This window comes from Denticeps clupeoides, chromosome 2 (assembly GCF_900700375.1).
Source record: "Denticeps clupeoides chromosome 2, fDenClu1.1, whole genome shotgun sequence".
NCBI lineage: Eukaryota > Metazoa > Chordata > Actinopteri > Clupeiformes > Denticipitidae > Denticeps > Denticeps clupeoides.
Genome location: NC_041708.1, coordinates 2,680,653 through 2,703,985, shown reverse-complemented (window position 1 = coordinate 2,703,985; position 23,333 = coordinate 2,680,653). Strand labels below are relative to the sequence as shown.

The 23,333-nt window shown below is 46.5% G+C and overlaps 1 protein-coding gene and 1 pseudogene across 5 annotated transcripts in view; both read right to left on the bottom strand.

The window, feature by feature from the left end:
* The window catches only part of LOC114770341 (PH and SEC7 domain-containing protein 1), a 43,324-nt gene that overhangs the window by 3,583 nt on the left and 16,408 nt on the right, over positions 1–23,333 (bottom strand). For all 5 annotated transcript variants that reach the window (XM_028964188.1, XM_028964197.1, XM_028964211.1 and 2 more), the window contains 9 exons: positions 22,067–22,147; positions 21,709–21,821; positions 21,120–21,178; positions 20,854–20,943; positions 7,339–7,382; positions 2,924–3,099; positions 2,393–2,463; positions 724–881; positions 217–361 (listed from right to left, as the gene is read on the bottom strand). In XM_028964188.1, coding sequence (XP_028820021.1) covers positions 217–361; positions 724–881; positions 2,393–2,463; positions 2,924–3,099; positions 7,339–7,382; positions 20,854–20,943; positions 21,120–21,178; positions 21,709–21,821; positions 22,067–22,147 — 937 coding nt within the window. The remainder of the gene's footprint in view (positions 1–216; positions 362–723; positions 882–2,392; positions 2,464–2,923; positions 3,100–7,338; positions 7,383–20,853; positions 20,944–21,119; positions 21,179–21,708; positions 21,822–22,066; positions 22,148–23,333) is intronic.
* On the bottom strand, positions 10,815–10,955 carry LOC114784982 (uncharacterized; annotated as a pseudogene).

Genomic DNA, 23,333 nt, shown 5'->3' with positions numbered 1-23,333 from the left:
ATAGTTTGTCACATCGTTGTTTAAAAAATATATGTGTATGCGACAGGTTAGATAAAAAAAAAAAAGGAAAGCGAGCAAAGCATGATGGTCCACGCAGACTGTTGAAGGGTATAGCGGCTGTACTATATTTTGGTGCATACGGTGATGTTTATGTAGTGTACTACAGAGTGAATGAACTTAGGGACAACACTATTGTATCATCAATGCGCTCCTTACCGGTGACAGCTTGGAGGCGGAGCCTGGCAACAGCGGGCGGCTAAACTTCTTCTGAGAGCCGATGGCTGCCGGCAGGGGCGGAGCTGAAAACATGGCCGCCACCGTGTTGATGCGGGTGATCCAAGACTGCATCTGTTCTGCGTTCCTGTGGTTCAGAATGGTGTCAGTTCACGAGGGAGAACCCGCCGGTACCTCCCCGCACACATTTCACTACAACTCGGCTTTCATTACGAGCCAAGAAAACACGGAAGGAGCCTCTAATAGCCAATTAACACGTTAAAAGAGAGCACTGTGGGCTGGCAGGCTTGTCTGGCACCCCAGAGAGTAATCATTTGGCAGACAGTGCTCTGTGGAAGTCTCAGGGCGCGGGCTGTGATTGGGCGCTGTGGTGCTCGAGGCGGGAAAGAGGGAATCTGGGACAAAGCAATGGGAGCAGAGAGACTCGCCGTACACACAAACTCTGGATCGCAACAGAGCCGTGCTACACTCCCTGATCACGTGACTCACGGTGCCTGGAACAGGTAGATCCTCCAGTCAGCCGTCCGCAGGTAGAAGACGTTGGGCCGCTTGCTGTAGTCCGTGGCCCGTATGGCCATGGAGTGGTGGATTGAGACGGCGTTCTTCAGATCTTCGTCTGACAGCGGCTTGTCTGGCCGATACTCCCCCTGCACAACACGAGAGATTCAATTCAATTTTCAGACAATAATAAATAATAAATCAAACAAGCTAAAGCATTATTGATTTATATCAGGTTTTATGAAATGGCAACCTTTACTGTTAAGCTAAAAAAAAAGCCAGTGGGCCTTCCAGATCACATTTAATGTGATACAGTATTTTGGCTTTATGCATAAAGTTGAAACATATTGAGTGCGTAGTTGTAGCTGTAGACTAGTGAACTCAAACGTTCTTTCTGTTAAACCCAGTACATACTCCTTAGACTTAAATGTATACTTTTAAAGATATACCTTAGGCAAATTTAGACTCAAGAAAATTAATTAAGATAAAAAAATTAAGTGAAATTAAGTGAAGTGATTTGTCACATGTGATACACACACAGCACACGGTGCACACAATGATATTTGTCCTCTGCATTTAACTCATCACCCTGAGTGAACAGTGGGCAGCCATGACAGGTGCCCGGGGAGCAGTGTGTGGGGACGGTGCTTTGCTCAGTGGCACCTCAGTGGCCACTTCTATGGCTAAACCTTCTGATTACGGGGCCGCTTCCTTAACCACTGCCAAATAAGTTTTGGCATAGCAACTATGCTAGTAGTAGATTGAAATGACCATACAAAGTAAACACAAAAAAAACTTTAAATTAATAAAGTTCCGTTAAACTGTAAGTAAAAAAAATATTACATGTATTCATTGTTGTTATAAACAACAATATTTTTTAATGAATGTACACAGTCATGCAGTTTTAGAAAATCAGTAATTCACTTGAGGTGCTCTTCTGAGCAACATTATTCACGTCAGGCACACCAGATTTCATAAAAGCGGGGACAAATGGATTCATTATCCTGCAATATTTAAAGCAGAGGTGATTAAAGGACATGAGCAGCCAGCCGCCCGCCCACTCCTGTCCCACGCTGATGACATCATCTGGAAAATTGGCACAGCAGGCGGGCCGAAGCGTAGGGCACAGCTGTGTCACCATGGCGACGTCGGAGGGCAGCGCTCCTGCTCCTGGCCAAAAATAAAGCGCCGGTGGACCACTGACCGTTGGCACGGCAACCTTGTGGCAAAGGCCAAGATGGGTGAGTTGCACGCATTAAGATGCGAAAAGCCACCATATTTTTAACACCAGGAACTGTTTGTTCCAGACTTCCCTGCTATGATTTCCCTTCTTTTAATTTGGTGATTCTCATGAACCATGAAAGTCAGGCTACAATTTTATATTAAACTCATTTTTAATATAACTTGGGTTATATTTTTGGAGAAATGAAAGTTCTCATTATGGTACCATGAATCGAATGTGTAATAAAATTAGCATAATCTTCAAATTTCTATTATGTGCTGCCTAATGGCCGCACCTACAAGGACCTCCAGAAGCGTCCAAGCAAGATTGCCATGATTAGAAAGTATTAGAACAATGTTTTATGAGCATAAATGTGTCATTAATATGACAGAGAACAGTCTACAGCAAAGCTGACCTTTTCATGAAATTATAACTCACCTTCTGCAGGTAGAGAATGAGGCCTTTCAGCACGGCGTAGAACGTCTTCCAGCCTCTTTTACCCCGTGGGGCTTCAGAGAGATCGAACGAAAACAAATCACAACATGCACACGTCATACTACATACATATGATCATCGCATTCAGGGCACTATGTAATAAACAAATCAATTTACCGACAAACTATCCATATCACCAAACGAGAATGAGAATCTTCCTCAGTTCGCCATTTCAGACTAATGATGCAGCCTAATAGTAGTGAGTTGTAGCCTAGTGGGTAACTGCAAAGACCACAAAGTCACAGGTTCAAACCCCCAATTGCTACCATTGTGTCCCTCAGCAAGACACTTAACCCTGAATAAGGGCGTCTGTTATGCCCTAAATGTTATAAAAAATGACTTTATAAAATATTATAAAGAATTCATGAATTAATTCATAATCCAATAGGCAGTGTGAATAATCGTTTACCAAATTGTTCTGTTAAGCTTTAATCCCCTCTTGAGAGGGTCTTAAACGGGGGTCTTGTTACTCACTTCTCTTGCCGTCAGAGTCGGCGTGGACCTTGCGCACAAGGAAGCCATTTTTGTATAGCAAAGCCCCGGATGGAGGGGAGGACACCCCCTCACTGCTGCCCATCCTCTTTGCACCACGAGAGTCCGATCGCCGCTCACCCAGTTCAGAAAACGACCTCCTGAGCTCCTCCTCGTCGCTATGGACACAGTCGGGATATGATCATCATAATCGTTAGGGATGTGCACTCTGCAATTAGAATCATTTAACCTCTCCATCACCACAAGGGGCAAGAGACTTTCTGATTGGTCTTCAATGCCAGGCTGCCGGTCCACCCGACGCTAGTCAATAAAACCATAAGCAATCAACCCAGACACAGATAATCAGCCAAATAGGGACAGGATGCCTAATGGATTTCCCATTAACAATTCATTTAATATCATGAAAATCTCCAAAATAGATGATAAATTGGTGCGCAGTTTGCTACAATGATGAAATTAAGATTATGCATGTACAGTATGTTTATTAAATCCTTCATATAATGAGGTAGAGCCACAGCATTAATGGACAAACAGGATCATTGATTAAGTAGTGAACGCTACTGCCCCTGTAGAGCTGTAATCGGGCCTAAAAGTTAGGACCGACCCAGCCCGAAACAAGAAACAAGTATGGGTTTTTAAAATCCCGCCTCCATTTTCTCTAAAACGCATCACTTGATAACGGTAGCCGAAAATTGTGAATCACATTAACATTTCATTAAAAATGATTTAAACTAAACTAAACTTTTTGCTGACCAATCATTTACCAACGCAACCCAGGACTGAAATTAAGAACGAACCAGACCCGAACCTGACTGACTTGGAACAAATCAGTCTTTGAGACTCATGACATTCCTGGTGGAGGTTCTTTCATCTGATCCACCACGTCCAGCGGATGCTTCTGCCTTGTAACCAGGTATGGCCTCCAGATGTTCTGTGACCCTGATCTGGCAAAGTGGATGGATGGTACTTCTGAGCTCCAACCAGCGTTTTAACTTGGGACCCATGGGCTTGTTGTCTGTGTGCAGAAATCTTCTGACTGACAGCACACGGCACCATCTGTCTGATGTTTGGGGCGCCTCGGCGGGCTTGAGGGGAACCAGAGGAAATTAAAAAGCCCGGCACTTAGTTCCCGTTTCGGCACGATTTCCTCCGGCTCTCCATCGTGAAGGGTATACTCTCCCTGATCAAAAGCCTCTCGGCGTGAGCGGGAGAGGGTATCGACCGCTCCGAGGAGCAGCTCGGGGCCGAGGAGCAGCTAGGGGCCGAGGAGCGCAGTCGGACTTCTGTGATGTGTCCTGGATGTGAGCCACTGGGCCTGGACCGCCGGGAAACCGAGATTTCTGGACAGTACTTACTGCCTGACGCAATACAGTTTCGACATTGCACAATTTCAACCACATAACTGGACATGCAAAATGTATCTAAATGTTTAAAGTTTCCTTGCCTTATACTGCAAGTTATTAAACAATAGTGATGTAAGAGACATTTTTTATTATGGATTACGCACATTACTTTAATAGTATGATTTTGAGAAACTGATGTATTAAAATGAACCAACGTCTAAATAAGCTTTAACGTATACTGAACAACAAGGAAGCGATATAAGCACTAACGGCCTTCTGTACAAAGTGCAGGAAAACATTTTTTCATGACAATTTCATAGAATTTTTTTTTTCGACTTTTGGCAATGCTACCCCACTGTGAATGGGGAAATCTGAATTCACTATTGCTTAGCGCTCGTCACAATTCTGTGGAAGTAACTACATTTCTGTGTCGGGGTGGCAAACATGGATGTAGAAGGAAAAGTAGAAAGGAGAAAGACAGGTGAGCGAGGTGCTGGATTTAAAAATGCATGAGTAAAAGTGGCCGTGTCCATGTATGTGTGTGTGTGTGTGTATATAGTATATATATAGTATATACACATAAATACACATACATACATACACTGGTATTTTTTTCTCAATATGAATATCAATGATTTTGCTATCTTTTAATATACCTTTGTTATTTGACTATTTGTTTTCGTGGACCGCCACTCCTACACAAAACAGCATCTCAGCACACAGCAGGGCTCTCTCACTTGACAACACACTTTATTAAGTGATCGAGTAATGAATCACATGTGCGAGGTTAACGTCACACGCTTCCTCAGCCCACCCTAAACTTAACTCTTTTTCTTCAGTAATGCAATGACACCCAAGATATAAGAGCTTTTGTAATTACACTCATGATTACAGATACCGTATAGCCTACTTAGACAAACCTTCAAGTCAAGAGCTGGAAGTGGATATTGTTGTGAATATAAAATTACATTTACACAATTGTACTGGCCAAATTATGCTGCCTTTGGGTAATTTTTAATTATCTTTTATTCATATAATCGCTTGTTTCATGGGAAAAGGCTTTATACTTGAGACTTGCTGATTGTTGCTGTGTTTAAGGTACCCTGTCACGAAGATTATTTAACATTATTTATGAGTTACTCTAGCCTGTCTATGATCCTGCAATGGCTAGAAATGGCGATATGTATAAAGAGTGCATTGGCCATTCTGCTTCGCCGTTCAGCTCAGACGGTCGGATCTGGAATTTTGTTACCTCCTGTTTGTCATGCTTTATCCACCAAGAGAATTTCCATTTTAGTTATATTTTAGATTTTAGTTCCGTCATGCGAGACTCTGCAGAAACAAGGGGTTCATTAAATTTTTTCTGGGAAAACGTAGATACGACTTCCTGTCTTCAGCAAACATTGTGGTTGGTGAATGGTGTTGATGATGTCATTTCCGCGAATAACTGACAAAAAGTGGCTGACATTCTGCACCAAGTCTGAATTCCGGAAAGAGACTTCAGATACAGTAAAATGGAACCACTAAGACTGATATAAAGCCAAAAAAAAAATTCATAATAAGGGACCTTTAACAAAATTACAATACCATAGAACAGGAAAGTGAAAATTGTCCCCCAACTGGATGGGGGATGGTCCTGATTTTTTATGAGGAATACAGACAATCCTCTCTCCTCTCAGCATCCTGACATCGGCACATCAAAACACGCACCAGAAATAGCACAAAAAAAAACACTCGGAAAAAGGTACGGCCCCTGAACTCTCATCTCCACAGTAACGGCGGCAAGCAGCGGTGAGTAACAGCAGTTAACCTCGTACAGTGTGGGAGCGGCGCACTGAGCATGTGCGGCAGACCCCGGGCCTGTTGCCTGGTAACAGCTGGCCTCAAACCCACACCTACTGCCAGAGAAAGTAGAGAGATGGAGAGAAAAGAGTGATTGAGAAGCGATGGAAGGAGAGGTGTGGGAGAATGAAGAATAACAATAAGTCGTGAAAAACAGAGCGAATGAAATGAGAAAGTGAGCACACATATGAGGGGGGGGGGGGGTGTCAGGTGCTTTTACTGTATAATTACTTATACATAACAGTGATTATGGGTTTTGCAATGCATGCTGGTAGTAAAGGCAAGCCCTAATAAGCTCAGATTTTAATCACGTCAGATTTTAAGCAGGTCTACGATTGATTTACATAACATCGAGCAGAAACATTTCTGATTTCGGTTATTAGCCTATGAATATATATAAAAGTAAATAGAAACCAAGACTTGTTAACGTCTTTGAGATCCGTGAGTACAGGTTTTTATATATGTAAAATTGCCTAACTTTCATAAAGTCCCCGCATAGAATCAAACGTTGACAATAGTTCATAAAATAAATATTCAAATATGTTTGGGCTAATTGAAGTGTGTGCATTTTTAATTGGGTTAAAACAGCATGACTATAAATAACATTCTTGTTATTTTATAGGCATGTTCAACATTGACAGGATCAGATCGCAGTTTTTGCAGACTGGTTCTGCAGCCACGAACTCTCAGCTACAGAAGAGGAGGCTGTGGGCGGCTGTGGTCACACCTTTACCAAGGATACACACATGACCCTTTTAAGAAGTTTCTGTGAGTGATAGAGAGAGAGAGTGTGTGTGTGTGTGTGTGTGTGTGTGTGTGTATGTGAGTGTGTCTGTTGCTGCGTATGTAAGCAAGCAGGGGGTGAGGCGGGGCACAAAGAGGAGAGCCGGAGCGGTAGCTATGGAACTGTAGCCATGGAGCTGTAACCATGGCAACAAAGCTTGGAAAGCCAGCGACAGATCTGGCGACTCGGTTTGGAATAGCAGCCCTTGACACACAAACGTGCCCATCCCACAGCCCGCGTTCACACAGCCTCATTAACATGGACAGTCCCGAGCAGCCTTCATTATCTGCCCGTGGCCATTTTAATAGAGACACCCTGTAGGCCGCCTGTTGTCATGTGCAGAAAGAGCCTGGACACGGGACAGCTGCTGGTGAACACCTTGCACACAAACAAACCCACATGCACATGGAGGGGGACACTAAACTCACATGGTCCACTGGAGCTTCTCGTTCTTGATGGAGTTGTACAGCGCCTGTGGAGAAGAACAAAGAGTCACTTCCTGTTCATTCATCCACCTATCCTCACACACATACTCATTCATTGCAGCTAATACATTTTAGTTCATTACCCAGCACACTAATGGATTCAGCAGATCAGCCATTTTATCAGTGAAGGAGCAAATCTGCAGCAATAAGTCACGATTGCGTTCTATAATGGGTCACACCGAACACCAACGGCGGTCGGGACCTCACAGCAGGAACGCCACCACCCGCCATCCCCGGAGACTGGCAGAAACAGCCAAGGCACTGCTGGACAGCCCGTCCCCCCAAGTTACATCCAGGTGAGGGGGTTTGACGGACGGGCCGAGTAAAGTGCACCGACAAGTGAAGTTCCGGAGAGACTCCACCCAAGTCCCCATTCATTAAATGTTTATTCCATATGGTTCTCCCATCCTCAGCTACACAGCCATGAAGTTTTATGTGTTCTACAGGACAGTGATCCAGCCTCCATGAATATTAAGGACTGTAATATTTGTGGTAGGCAGTGAGAACTGAGGGAAACGGACGAGAAAGGGAGGAGATGGACGTGTGACATGTTAATAAAAACATCATGAAAGTTTATCTTCTGCGTGACAATGAGTGGAAAATATTGTTCATACCAAGAAATGAAAAAAAAAATCAAATGTGTAAAAGGAATATGTACAATTCAGCCGTTGCATTGTAGGTTTTTTTATTCAGAGTTGACTTCTAAACAAATGTTCAATAATATCCACAACAGACGTATCAACTTAGACTAAAAGGCAATCTGATTTTGGACCTAAACACGACATCACATTTTCTGTGATGCCCACTCACATGGTCAAGCTCTGTCACGCTCTCACTGGCTCCATTCCTCATTGCTATGGTAACCGAAGATGTAAAATCATCACGGATATTCACTGTGAAGGGTAACCCCGTCACCCACAGCACCCAACCGGCACAGTGACCAACAACAGTGACAACACTCAAATATTTGAAACAATCTAAATTTTGTACTCTCTCTGAACCAAAGTTGAACCCAAGCTTCTTAAACAATATGGTGCATATAATTGATTAAAATACCATAAAATGTCCCAATCAAGCATAACTATATAACTATTATCATGCATTTACATTTATGGCATTTGGCAGACGCCCTCGTACAGAGAGTCTCACAACGTGTATTCATGTTAACATCAGTGAAGTAATCAGCTCTGATTTACTAGGACCCCAACTATGAATACAATCATTTTGTTCACTCTGCTGTAGTTCTTCTTGCACAATTCAGATTACAAGAAAGAGTTTAAGTTAGCCTACGTATCGTCTAAAGAGGAACGTCTTTTAAAACACACTTCATGCAATTGTCACAACATGATGATGGTACCTGGTACATTGTAATAATCATTGTTCAGAACCCATTTGAACCAGACCTCTGCATACCTTCTTCCTTTTCCTGGCCTGCGGGTGGTTCTGTCCATCCTGAGCCTTCCCCAGCAGGTCAGGGAACACCAGGGGCTTAAGGGAGCGCGAGCGTGGCGTTCGCGGGTAGCGGAAGGGGTCCATCATCCGAAAGTCGCGGCCGTAGCGCACCGAGCAGAGCGAGCGCGAGCGCAGGCGCCCCGCCGAGTGCAGGCTGTTCACTCCGATCATGGCCGATGCTCCAAAGGAATCAAAAAAGTTTCCCTGCCGCTCTGCAGAGAAACCAGGCCGGAGAACCAGAGGCCGGAGCAGAACCCTCAGAACTCGTCAGTCAGCGCGCTGCGTAAGGGACAGTCCAGTGTTTCGTAATTCGTTTAGAACGCCATGCATGAGGACAACATCTCAATGCCAGCAGAGTAAAAGCAGCCGGAGCAGAACAGGTGAAGCCAAACCTGGGCGGGAGGGGCGGGAGCATCCAACACCCCTTTCCACGGACAGACCCTTCCCAAAGTCCTCAGGACGTGTGCAACTCACAGAAGGACACACGCAGATGGTCGGCAGCACTGTCAGAGGTGCGAAAGAACAGGCAGAGTCCAACAGATGGACGAAAAAAAAAAAAATGCGGCCGGAAATGTGGCCTCACACACACACGCGCAACACACCCGTACACAAACACACAGCACGCGCCGCCGAGGGAGCCGCAACACCTGCCAAAAATATCGTACGGACGCGGAGCCTCCAAACCAGGAAGAATTCCCAAGAGTGTCAGGATCCTGTTGCTTCGGCTCCTGATTGCACCTCTACCTCAGATGTGGGTGAGAACCTCCACCTCCATCCCTCCTGCCATCCCTCCGCGGGTTCATTCAGCGCCCGGAACCCGGAGTCTCCCTCTGTGGGGTCGGCACTCGACCGGACCGCTCCATCTCTCCGGCGTGGACCGCCTCGTCTCCACCTGTTCCAATTCTTCCTCCTCCTCTTCTCCTCTCCTTTCTTCTTCTTCTCCTTTGTGCTGAGAACGGCGCTGCTGCCGCCGTCCCTGCTGCTCTCCGACTGATCCTCTCTTTCGTTCGCTGTACATCTCCCTCGTTCGCTCCCTCCCTCCCTGTCTGTCAGCAGCGAATCAGAGCCATCCAACTTCTCCCGCACACACACTCATACACACACACACACCTCTGAGCTGATGGCCGATTATTAAGATTCTGAGGTTGCCCTCCTCTTGGCGGGGGAGGGGGACGGAACTGGATATAGAAACGTAGTGCATTTAAAAGAAAGAAAGAGAGAATAATGACAGCAACCAAATCGGCCAATAAGAGAAGCAGACGTGATACGATCGGCCCTTTGAAGATCATAAAGAGACCTTTTCAAACACGAGAAGCCGGCTGGGGGGATGTGCTCGAGTTCGAAACTGCGGGAGGGAAGAGGACGGTGAGAAGAAGGAAACGGGAGCAAGAAAATGGAGCACCTGATAGAACGAAAGAAACAAACGGAGGACTGGCGCACAGAACGAACCACGACCGTCTGCAGCAAGACACCCAATGGCTTCGGCTTCGTTGGCCGTGGCACAGGGCTCACGCCTACGCCCGACCTGCCAGGGCATTAAGTCACTGATGACAAAACTCTAAATGAGGCCGACCGGTGAACGCACCTCAGCTGCCTCACACCTGCCTCAGAACATCAGATTTGCACTCGGGGAATGAAGGTCAAAGACGCAATTAACTAAAAAATGCAACTTTCGGCAAATTTTAAAGAATTAACGTGACTGAATGCTAATAAAATCCTCGGTACAGGTGCCCTATAAAAAGAGAATGTGAAGTGATTGTCATTGTGAAACACAGCAGCACAGCACACTGTGCACACAGTGAAATTTGTCCTCTGCATTTAACCCATCACCCTTGATGAGCAGTGGGCAGCCATGACAGTGGTACCTTGCTCAGTGGCACCTCAGTGGCACCTTGGCGGCTCGGGAACCGGCAACCTTCTGATTACGGGGCCGCTTCGTTAACGGCTAGGCCACCACTGCCCCTAAGCAGGGGAGAGCGCGAACACAGTCCCCCGCTACCAGGAATTATGCAGTCGAGATTCCCACATTTTGGGAATTTGCAATGGCTGAGCCTCGCCGTGGGTGAACCGCCTTCTTGATCATGGTATCACCCCTGCCAGGTAAGAACACAATGGGCCATATTTTCCTGGTAATATAGTGAAAATAGTGCATGGGGCATTTTCACTTATGTTCTGGATTCACAGAAATAAAATGGTCATAAACTATAGATGGCTGCTTGCCAGTTATTTGAACTACATCTTACATAGTGGCACAAAAATATATAGACCAATGTGACCATGACACATTAGGAGGTCACAGCATGACAATACAACATAAATCATGGCTAAACACTTAATATTCGTGCCTCATGAAATATGAAATAGGAGTTGGTGGGTGGTTGCTAAAAGGTGTAGTTTAGAGAGGAGATACTAATTAGCCTGCAGCCATAGAATTACCCCGCAGTTCTTAAAGATCTCTAGGGCCACCAGAATGTTCCCATTCACGTTTATCAATCAATCTTAATTTGCAAAGTGCTTTTTTTACCATGCACGAGCCAGAAGATGAGATGAGGGGCTTAAACACTAAAAATTGCTGGTCAGCACTGGTTAATACATAAATGATATCCAACATAGAGTGTAGTGCAGACTGAGTGAATAAAAGGAATGCAAGATGAATAGTAAGGCTGTATGGGGTGCAGGTAACTAGTACCATGGTTAGCAGAGTTAAGAACTAGTCTGCCAGTTCTGTCAGGGTGAGTGGACATTTTTAGTAAAAATCCATTATGAAGGGCCAACGCTAAGTTCTTGATGATCCAGTAAGTTCCCTGTATAGAAATGCTGAACTGATTTCAATTTTTTTTTTATCCTTTTTATGAACTTCCTGAGCAGTAAAAATTCTACTGAGTTCCATCAATACATGTTTTTGGCGCTCAGAACGCCTTTTACGGAGCTCAGAATGGCGCCTTTACGGCAAAACAGAGCACTTTGGGAAGGCGGCTTTAATCATTAGTTAATTTGTTGAAGGCCGCTGTTGATTTTCTGCTGACTGCGTGCGGGCAAACACAAAAGCTGCCGCTGCGCCGCCAGACAGACGCAGCCAAACTGCGATGTCACCACTGGCCCTAATTTAGATGTAGGCAGAAGAGATAGTGTGAAATAAAATGAGGGCAGTGGACCTGCTGAAGTTAATTAGCCTTACAAGGCTGCGGCTGGAGGAGCAGCTCCACTCCACGATTTACTGTCAGGACGAGCAGAAACGGCCAAAAACACGTTTATATAGTCATTAGAATTTCACGCATTTAATATACATTCAGAGGGCAGTATAGTTCTTTCAAGTCAATACACTGGTATCAAGTATGGAATACAGGATCCAGCATAAATGTATGTATGTATGTTTATTTCTAAACTTGATACTGTGTAGGTGAAATTATTTATAGCAGTTTTAGTGTTTTAAAATCCCATTACGGTTTGAAATTACTTTGCAATTCTTGATCGTAGATCCTCTGAAAGCTCTTGTTGGCGAGGCATGGCTCGCATATTAGGCGTATTCTTCTTTTGTAGAGCAAACTCAAAATGTTTGAGTGGATTTTATTGGTTTACTGTTAACATCTCCAAACTGAGCCTCCACCTCACTCCAATTACCTTTTTAAGGTCATTTACAGTCAAAAGTATGAGGCTCGCATATTTGTTTATGGTTATTCTGAATAAAGAAATAAAAGATCCAATTAATTTTTGTATATTTTAGGCACATTATATTTGTCAATACCCTTTACTTAGATTGTATATACATATTTTTTAGATTTGATTTATGAGTATATACATATTATGATTGATTGAAATGTGAGCAATATAGTCATAGCTGAGATCAGTATTGACACATATATCATTATAATGTTTTTTTTATTCAAATTTCATTCACAGATAATATACTGTATTAAAATAGTATTAATTGACAACAAATAAGTAAAATGTATAAATAAATAAAATCCATATCAGCCAATTCTACTGATCATTAGTCATTTAAATCCTTAGTAATGCTTTAGAACAAGGACAGAATACAAACGGGCATCTCAAGTCCAGCAAATGGATTTTCATTGCCTTTATGACCCCAGACAAGAGCATGAAGAGAAACTTTCTTAGGACTCATCAATAATTTTCTCTTTTCTTAGAAGTGCCTTGCCTGATCACTGACCCCCAAGTGGATGGGCAGTGGATGGCCCTGGGCCATGGATGACCTAGTGGGTAAGTAAACTAACCCATAATTAGAGGGTTGGTGCCACGGTGCACTTTCCATGGCTGCCCACTGCGAACCAATGGTGATGGTTAAAAGCAGAGGACACATTTTGTTGTTGTGTCACCGTGTGCTGGGCTGCAGTGTTTCACAATCACTTCACTTCACTCCAGAGAAGCAGAACAGGACAGGTCTGTGGTCTCTGGAAAATGAACAACCGATGAGATGAGCATTCAGCCCAGATCATCTGACCCAGCCTCTCTAACGCAAAACATGTCAATAGGTCAAGTCCCTATTGCCAAAAACTGGGGACGCGAAACCTAATTGCTCTGTCTTGCTTATAATTCAGCAGGATGATGACGCACAAGAAACCAAATAATACATTTCACATACAATCTGTACACACCAACCAACAAGCAATGTGCAGGGCTGGAGGAGGAGCTCAAATATGTTTTCATGCTAAACAAATGACTAAAAATATAAGACTTGTGGGTTGAGAAAGAAAATGGATGAAGACAAAAGTGTGATAGAGGAAGGGCTTACAGTAAGTGATCATCTGTGTAAAAGATGTTAGTGAGAAAAGCAGCAGCAGCATGACTACTGAACAACTGCAAGCTACTGAATGTAGCTTTGTTTCACCTTACCCTGCTACTGAAAGGAACTCGCCTTATCCAGCTCTAACTACAACACATTTTACCCTAACCAGCTATGACGGCAGATCTACCTACTGAATATTTCACCCTACGCAGCTACTGAAAACAAATCTACATACTGAATATTTCACCCAACCCAGCTACTGGAAACAAATCTACATGCTGAATATTTCACCATACCCAGCTACTGAAAAAAATCTACATACTGAATATGTCACCCTACCCAGCTACTGGAAACAAATCTACATACTGAATATGTCACCCTACCCAGCTACTGGAAACAAATCTACATACTGAATATTTCACCATACCCAGCTACTGGAAACAAATCTACATACTGAATATTTCACCAGACCCAGCTACTGAAAACAATTTAAATACTGAATATTTCACCATACCCAGCTACTGAAAACAAATCTACATACTGAATATTTCACCATACCCAGCTACTGAAAACAAATCTACATATTGAATATTTCACCCAACCCAGCTACTGGAAACAAATCTACATACTGAATATTTCACCCTACCCAGCTACTGGAAACAAATCTACATACTGAATATTTCACCATACCCAGCTACTGGAAACAACTCTACATACTGAATATTTCACCAGACCCAGCTACTGAAAACAATTTAAATACTGAATATTTCTGTCAGGATTGCCTGCAGCTGGGCTCCACACCGGAACCCAATCCTGACGCCCCATAAATGCCGGAAGTTTCCGCCCGTTCGGGGTCGCTGGCATTTTCGTGAACTCGCTGCACGAACTTGACCTAGTTTTGTTTTCATGTGTTTTGAGTTCTGGCAATCGCCACACGCCTACGGGTTTGTTTAAGTTCTTTATTTACGTTAAACTGTTTTCGGCCACCGCGCCATTGTTTCTTTGAGTTTATTGTTTATTTGTTGTAGAATAAAAACCCCTCCCCAGTATGTCAGACCTCTGCGCTTCCTTCCCTCGTAAGTCCGTAGTCGTGACAGAATGCCAGCGACCCACCCAAAAGCGCAGAGGTAAAAAACAGAGGAGAAGAAACGCCGCGAAGGACGCAGCCCGGCGCGGCGAACGCGGACGCCAGGGGAGAGACGCGACACCCGTTCTGGTGGAGCGTTTTCTCCCCGAGAAGCCGTGGTACGCGGCGCCGCGTGATGACGTCACCCGCGGGAAACTCCGCGAAACCCGGAAGCGACAACGTCGGCGGGTGAGTGGGCGGAGCGAGGACGTTGGCGTCGGCAGCAGCGAGGAAGTGACGTGGGCAGCGAGCGCAGAAGATGCGACCCCCACGATCTTCGGCATGTCGAGCCAAGAACTCTGCGCTCTGCTGGCAAGGCTCCCCGTGGACTGGGACGACACGGACGACGACGAGAGCACGGGAGACGAGAGTTGGGCTCCGCCCATCGCACCAGTCTGCAATCGTCGCAAGGTCCGTGGGGACCCACGTCACTTCCAGGGGGGTGAGAAGCGGCAACGGCGGCGTTCGTCCAGCGAGGAGGTGGGCAGGCTCCAGCCCGAATGGCCAGAGTTCTGTCCCTGGGAGTTGATCGCACCCTGGGTCCAGGATGTCCGCAGGGTGGACGACCCTCGGAGTCACAGGTGGGAGGACACGGATGACGAAAGCGACAATGACGTGGATTTTCGTTGGGCAGTCGGGGCCGGGATGGCTCCACCCAGCGCGCGCGTCCGAGATTGTCGCGACATCCGTGAAGATCCACGTGACTTCCGAGGGTATGAGGTCGACACGGACCAACACGAGGATGACGCCGATTGGGCAGTCGGTGCCAGGATGGCTCCGCCCATCGTGCCCGTCCATGATCGTTGCGAGGTCCGTAGAAACCCACGTCAGTCCCAGAGGTGCGACAACAGTGAGGAGGAGGACAGCGATGCGGGGGTAAGCTGGTGGAACAGGGCGACAGGAGGTCGCCAGACAGCAACTGCACTGCCGGAACTGCCTCACAGGGAAGATGCCCTCCCAGCTCCAGTCGCCGACCCGCCTTCCCTCTGCTCGGACGTTCCCCAGCTGAACGGCAGCGCATCACCAGCGCCCCCGCATGCTGGAGAAGACGTCCACCACCCCCCACGCCACACGCCCACCACCATCTCCAGCGACGTGCCCAGCCCCGTGTGGGACAGCCAAATGGTCCCAGGACCCTTCAGTGGGGCAGCAGACACTGATAAGACCACCACCATCCTCGCGTGTCTGCTTGGGTCAGCATGGGGCTGGAGCACAGCCCTCTGGCAGCAGGGAGAGACCGACAGGAGTTTTCGGGACTTCCAGCAGAGACTGAGGGCGGAGTTTGATCGGCCTGAGCCAGGGATCGAACTCTGCCCCTCCACCACGTCCAGCGCCAGTCAGGATCCGGGGCAAGAAGACCAAGCACTGGCGGGCGACGAAAAGGTCGCACCTCCTGAGATCCTGGCTGTGCCCCCTGAGGAGGTCCCGGAGAGCCCAGAGAGGGAGCCAGACGACCCTCTCTTCTGTCTGTCTCTGTCTGTGTGTGTGTGCGTGGCATATGTGTCCGTATGTCGCCCCCACTTCCCCTCTTTGTGTCCACCAGATGGTGACCCAGCAGCAGAGCCGAACCCCAGGGAGGGAGTTCCCAACCTGACTGCACCGGTCCAAGGCGAGGTGGACGAGCCCCAAGGTACCCCTAAATCCAGCCGGGGGGGGTGCTCCCCCAAAGAATTTTTTGGGGGGGTGCAGTTCGGGTTGGGGACTCCTCCTGAGGGGAGGGGAGGTGGGGAAGCGATGGAGCTGGGTCCTCCGGTAGCCAGTGAGGAGGGCGGGCCAGGCATGGGCCTGCGTCTGCCTCCAGAGGGGTGGAGCGCCATAGAGCCCCCGGGTAGGCATGAGGACCCAGCTGGGACAGGCAGGAAGAGGGCCTGCTTGTCCCAACGGACGCAGAAGGGGCTAGCCGGATGGTCTGGCAATGCCCCCCCCTTGGCACCAGGGCCGTGCAGCGAGAGGGGCTGCATAGTCCCAGAAGGCACCAGCCTGGGGTGCCTGGAACAGTCGCCGGAGGCTCTGGGACAATCTCCCTGCGCGGTGCAGGGGGTGACACAAGACGTGTCAGAGGGGACATGTGGAGACAGGGCCCACACGTACCCAGATGGATCGGCCCTGATTATTGTGTGCAGGTACGGGAGTCCGGGGCCGCCATGCGGGACCACGCCGGGGAGCCAGGCCGAGGGTCCGGGGCCGCCATGCGGGACCACGCCGGGGAGCCAGGCCGAGGGTCCGGGGCCGCCATGCGGGACCACGCCGGGGAGCCAGGCCGAGGGTCCGGGGCCGCCATGCGGGACCACGCCGGGGAGCCAGGCCGAGGGTCCGGGGCCGCCAAGCGGGACCACGCCGGGGAGCCAGGCCGAGGGTCCGGGGCCGCCACGCCTGACCACGTCGGGGAGCCAGCCCGAGGGACCGGGGCCGCCACGCCTGACCACGCCGGGGGAGCCAGCCCGAGGGCACCGGGGCCGTCACGCCTGACCACGCCGGGGAGCCAGCCAGAGGGACCGGGGCCGCCACGCCTGACCACGCCGGGGAGCCAGCCCGAGGGGACCGGGCCGCCCACGCCTGAACCACGCCGGGGAGCCAGCCCGAGGGACCGGGGCCGCCACGCCTGACCACGCCTGGGGAGCCAGCCCGAGGGACCGGGGCGCCACGCCTGACCACGCCGGGGAGCCAGCCCGAGGGACCGGGGCCGCCACGCCTGACCCACGCCGGGGAGCCAGCCCGAGGGACCGGGGCCGCCACGCCTGACCACGCCGGGGAGCCAGCCCGAGGGACCGGGGCCGCCACGCCTGACCACGCCGGGGAGCCAGCCCGAGGGACCGGGTCCTCCAAGTGGAGGATACAGCAGGGCAGGAGCCCTGTGGTTGCCGCCGTCCGCCCCGCCGCCTCCACTGATGGTACTGTTGGGGCTCCGAGGACGTAGCCCTTGGAGGGGGGGCTCTGTCAGGATTGCCTGCAGCTGGGCTCCACACCGGAACCCAATCCTGACGCCCCATAAATGCCGGAAGTTTCCGCCCGTTCGGGGTCGCTGGCATTTTCGTGAACTCGCTGCACGAACTTGACCTAGTTTTGTTTTCATGTGTTTTGAGTTCTGGCAATCGCCACACGCCTACGGGTTTGTTTAAGTTCTTTATTTACGTTAAACTGTTTTCGGCCACCGCGCCATTGTTTCTTTGAGTTTATTGTTTATTTGTTGTAGAATAAAAACCCCTCCCCAGTATGTCAGACCTCTGCGCTTCCTTCCCTCGTAAGTCCGTAGTCGTGACAATTTCACCATACCCAGCTACTGGAAACAAATCTACATACTGAATATTTCACCATACCCAGCTACTGGAAACAAATCTACATACTGAATATTTCACCATACCCAGCTACTGGAAACAAATCTACATACTGAATATTTCACCAGACCCAGCTACTGAAAACAATTTAAATACTGAATATTTCACCATACCCAGCTACTGAAAACAAATCTACATACTGAATATTTCACCATACCCAGCTACTGGAAACAAATCTACATACTGAATATTTCACCCTACCCAGCTACTGAAAAAATCTACATACTGAATATTTCACCCTACCCAGCTACTGGAAAAAAATCTAAATACTGAATATTTCACCCTACCCAGGTACTGAAATCAATTAATCTGTCAATTTTTTTTTTATTAATCAGGGAATCAGATAAAAAAACATTCATTTCCAACCCTTTATTCAAAAACAGAGCTAAAAAAAAACACGAACATGTTGCTCTTTGAGCTTTTATAATAATAAAATAAAAATGGACCAACACAAAAAAACACACACGTGTGCTTTACATCTGCCAAAAAAGTTCTGAGCGGCAGGAACAATAAATAATTTATTTTAAAAATAGAACAATACAAGCTAGAGGGGAGAAACAGGCAGGTGAGACCAGACGTCTGCTTAAACAGACCATTCTGTAGACCAGGCGTATCGCATGGTCTGTTTTAGCCCATGTAAAAAAAGCCCACCTAACACGTGGACGTGTTGATCATGTGCACAGACCACTGCTTGCTGCCTGCTTGCACTGGCGGCGTCAGGCAACCAGTGTTAGAAATGCTTTCATAAAAAAATGCAGGCAAATTATGACCCATATGGCCTTGTATCTTTCCTCTACCTCCACTATTTTTTTTTTCTCCGCCCGGTCTATGGGGAGCCGAACTCTGCAGGCATCAGTGTGAAAAAGTTAGTGAAAGTGACGTGATTGTCACTTGTGATACACAGCAGCACAGCACACGGTGCACACAGTGAAATTTGTCCTGTGAAATTTGTCAGTGAAATTTAACCCATCACCCTGAGGGAGCAGTGGGCAGCCATGACACACCCCACACACATCCCAAATGTGTGTGAGATCGAGACCGAGTGTGTTCACTGCACTCTGTGCTCAACTAAAGTTTTTTTTTAATAATCAAATGTCTCTGCATTGTACGACACAACAAATTGATTATTAAATTGTCCATTGTTTTACTTTACTTTACTTAACTTGGCAGACGCTTTTATCCAAAGCGACTTACAAGTAGAAGACACCAGCAATTCTCATTCGGTTTCCATAGCCCTGATAAGGCCTAACTTGTCAAGAATAGAACATGCTAGGGAATTGTTAAGTGCTAGACAATTATTATTATTATAATTTTATTTTTTTTGTGAGTGTGTGTGCGTGTTTGTGTGTGCGTGTTAGCCTCATTTGAAATACTTTTTAAACAAGTGAGACTGTTTTAGTAATCGATTAGTAATCGAACATTACCATGTTGAATAGATTTTTATCAATTTAATCAATGTGTTAAACTGAACACAGCTCATATATCAAACTTTGTCCTACCAAGCTACAACTATATCTACTGAACTTATTACACTACTGAAAACATCTCTAAATATCTCGAAATACCTACCCAGCTACAGAAAACAGCTCCTAATACTAAACATCTTACGCTACCAATCTACTCTACAGCTCTAAATGCCAAACATTCACCATTCCAGCAACCATTTCACCATTCACAGCTCCTCTACCCAGGTATTGAACTCATCCAGCATGGATTAGTTCAATTCTGAATCTGGATGGAGGACCACTTCCTCCATCCAGCTTCAGAATGCAGATTAACATCCAACTTTTGAACACAGTCCTGACAATTGAACACTACATCTCACCTGGATGCCTCCCCCTACCCAAACAACTGAGCACTCAATGCAAATACTAAACATTACCACGTTGAATGAACAGAATGTCTCTCCCAGCTGCTTTACAAAGTCTGAAGAAATGCCTCCCATCCAACTACTGAACACAGACTGCCATAGCCCTGGCCACTGAATCCCGCAATGAAAATAAGGATGAAAGAAAGAAAATAAAACAAAGGGCGAGTGGGGAGTGGATGGCAATTTAATAATCTTCCATGACATTCATGACCACTACCGTATCCGCAGACCCATTTCTCATTTCTCTCGTCCTTTTTAATGGCGTAGAGCGGCACAGAGTGACATCAGCGCCGAGCTGTGGCGTCTGTTCTCCAACGGACGCCATGAATACACATCATAAAAACCAATTACCCACAGGGGCATGGGCCGGCGACCTCCCTGCAGACAGCTCCGGCAGCAAACATTAATCTGATCAGATCAATCAGTCATCGTTATCTAACATGCAGTCGCTGGGCACCTGTGTGTTTAATTAATAGATCCATTAATGGTGGCTGTTGTTTCCAGTCTCCACAAACAATGGCTAATAAACACAATCAGCTAAATGAATCCATTTCCTCCTGGGCAGAGCACCTTCGAGACGCCTGCTGGTCTCCTACTGGTCAATACACAACCTGGTTAGCGGCAGCCAGCAACCGGCCCCTACTATAGTACTGTACAAAAAAAAATTCCCCTTCTGAAACAGTGAAGATGAATACTTAAATACAGTACACCCATAACAAATGTATCAAATCAAATCAGATTGAAATCAGATTTTACTGTCAGTGTTGTGCCTGTAAACCTGATCATAGTGCAGGGTGAACGTGTGTTCATAAGCATGACATAAATTATACATTTATAAATGTTTGTTCAGATACTTGTATACATGATTTTGCAAGGCATGCGCAATCGACCAGAGAGAGGGGGAAAGGAGGAGATAAGAGAAACTGACCTTGAGCATGTCTTTGGGGAAGTCCTGACCTTCATTCAGTCCTTCCAGGTTTCCGACAAACTGTGAGCAGGACATTCTCTTACCGACATTCTGCAGAGGAATAAACATTTCACTGTATCCAGCAGAATTAGGAAACAAAGAAATGTTTCATGTCATTTATAGAATGCAAAAAACTGGCATGATGCATATTTCCAACAAACACTGGAGTCCTTCTACATGCACTCCATCTCTGCACCACCATGTTGAACCTGTTGCTCAGCACTTACCTGGCCATGAAGGTCCGTATTGAGCAGCATCAGGGCACAAGTCAGAGTGTGCACGCTATCTGTGGGTCACAGACAGAGTGAGAGGGTAATGCAGCCTTTCAAAGTTTTTTTATTATTAGTTTAGTTATTAACATAACACCCCCCCCACCACACACTTTTCATCTTATAAAAAAAAAGAAAGAAATATGGTCAGACATTTGGTAAAAGAAAGGCCAAGACATTTGCCCCAATGTGCAACAACAACCAGATGATAACAACAAGTATAATAACTATTATGATTATTAGTGCTGTTATAATTATTATTCCTGTTGTTGTAGGGTGGTAGTAGCCTAGTGGTTAACACACTTGCCTATGAACCAGAAGACCCAGGTTCAAATCCCACTTACTATCATTGTGTCCCTGAGCAGGACACTTAACCCTGAATTGTTCCAGGGGGGGGACTGTCCCTGTAACTACTGATTGTAAGTCGCTCTGGATAAGGGTGTCTGATAAATGCTGTAAATGTAAATGTTATTATTATTGTATTTATTCTGTAGAGTAAATTATTTATTTATTTATTTACTTTCATAACTAAGCACCAGGTTTTTACCTTCAGACATGGTAACTTGCGGGTTGCAGTGCAGATATCTCAGGGAGAAGTGAGTGAGGACCCGCTCCCTCTCCTGCGTCTCGCCCATCAGAACGAATTCTGCCAGGAATGTCCTGTATAACAAAGACACGAACTATGTACATTCAAACTGACAAATACGAAGATCTGACAGTTAAAAAAACGTGACCATGACGATGAAGGTGACAATTTATTGTGTGTCCTAATTATGCAAATGATCAAAATATTTAAATGGATTGTTCTATATTAATGAGAGGTTTCTTTCCCATGGAACTTCAGGGTTTCCTCCAGTTTATAGACTACCACCGACCCGAATGATCGAAACACCAGAAACACTCACCTCAATGCCTGGTCCAGAGTCAGAGCCGTGAAATTAAAGTTCCGCAAATATTCCTCCGCAACCAGCCGACTGAAGTCATTACTGAGGAGAGGTGAGGAGAGGAGTCAGGGCATCCCTTCACCAGTTCACTCTTTTAATCCACAGAAAAATGATCAAATATATATTTTGTGATGAGGTATGAAAACGGTGATGCAGTAATGTTTCTTGTCTGTCCATTTAAGTGAAGTGAAAGTGACGGGATTGTCATTGTGAAACACTGCAGCACAGAACACGGTGACACGACGAAATGTGTCCTCTCCTTTGACCATCACCCTTGGTGAGCAGTGGGCAGCCATGAAAGGTCCCCGGGGAGCAGTGTGTGGCGACGGTGCTTTGCTCAGAGTGCTTTGGCCATTGTGCTTCTCCGTTCAGAGAGTGGCAGCTCAGACAATCAGATCTGGAATTTCTCCAGTCACAAGGGGATGATTTTTTTTTCTGGAAAAACACAGACACGACCTCCTGTCTTCGCCAAACATTGTGGTTGGTGAAGGGTGTTGATTACGTAATTTCTGCAAATGTCCACTCACTTCTATACTCACTTCTCTCCTCCTCGTCCCGCCTCTCTCCTCCTCATTAGCATTTAAATCTACAGACACTGGTGAAATCTCATTGTGGGCTCAAATCTCACTGGCTCAAAGTGGATGTAATTCTGCACCATGACTGAATTTTGGAAAGGAACCTCAGATACAGCATTAGGAGACCAGGGGTCAGGGGACCTTTAACCTTTACATGCGTACTACTCACAGTGCTTCAAAAACTTTTTTAAGCCAGGGAGCCTTTAGGGGGAACTTAATTATTATTATATATAATAATAATTTTGATGTGTGACCACAAGATTTGCAAAACAGAGATATTTTTTGAATGAATTGAAAATCTAACTGTAAATGGCCATTTTACATGGACCCTAAGAGCTCAGCTGAGCCCTACATTAAGACTGTAGTAATGCTTTAAAATGAACTATTTAAGCATGACATTTAGCCCCCAAAAATTATTAAGACAAGTACATGCATGCACACATACACGCACACACAGAAATCTCTTTAATCCCAAATTCATCATGCCAGCAGCTGCCAGTACCGAGCTGGAAGTCTGGACCCCAGAGGAAACTGGCAGAGCCAAGAGCTGCAGAATCGGGCTCAAGTAAAAAGCAGGCCCGTTTCTGACACCACGATTGAGGCAGATGGAGGAGGCGGAGCTACAGAGGGAATGAGACCTGAACTCGCTCTCT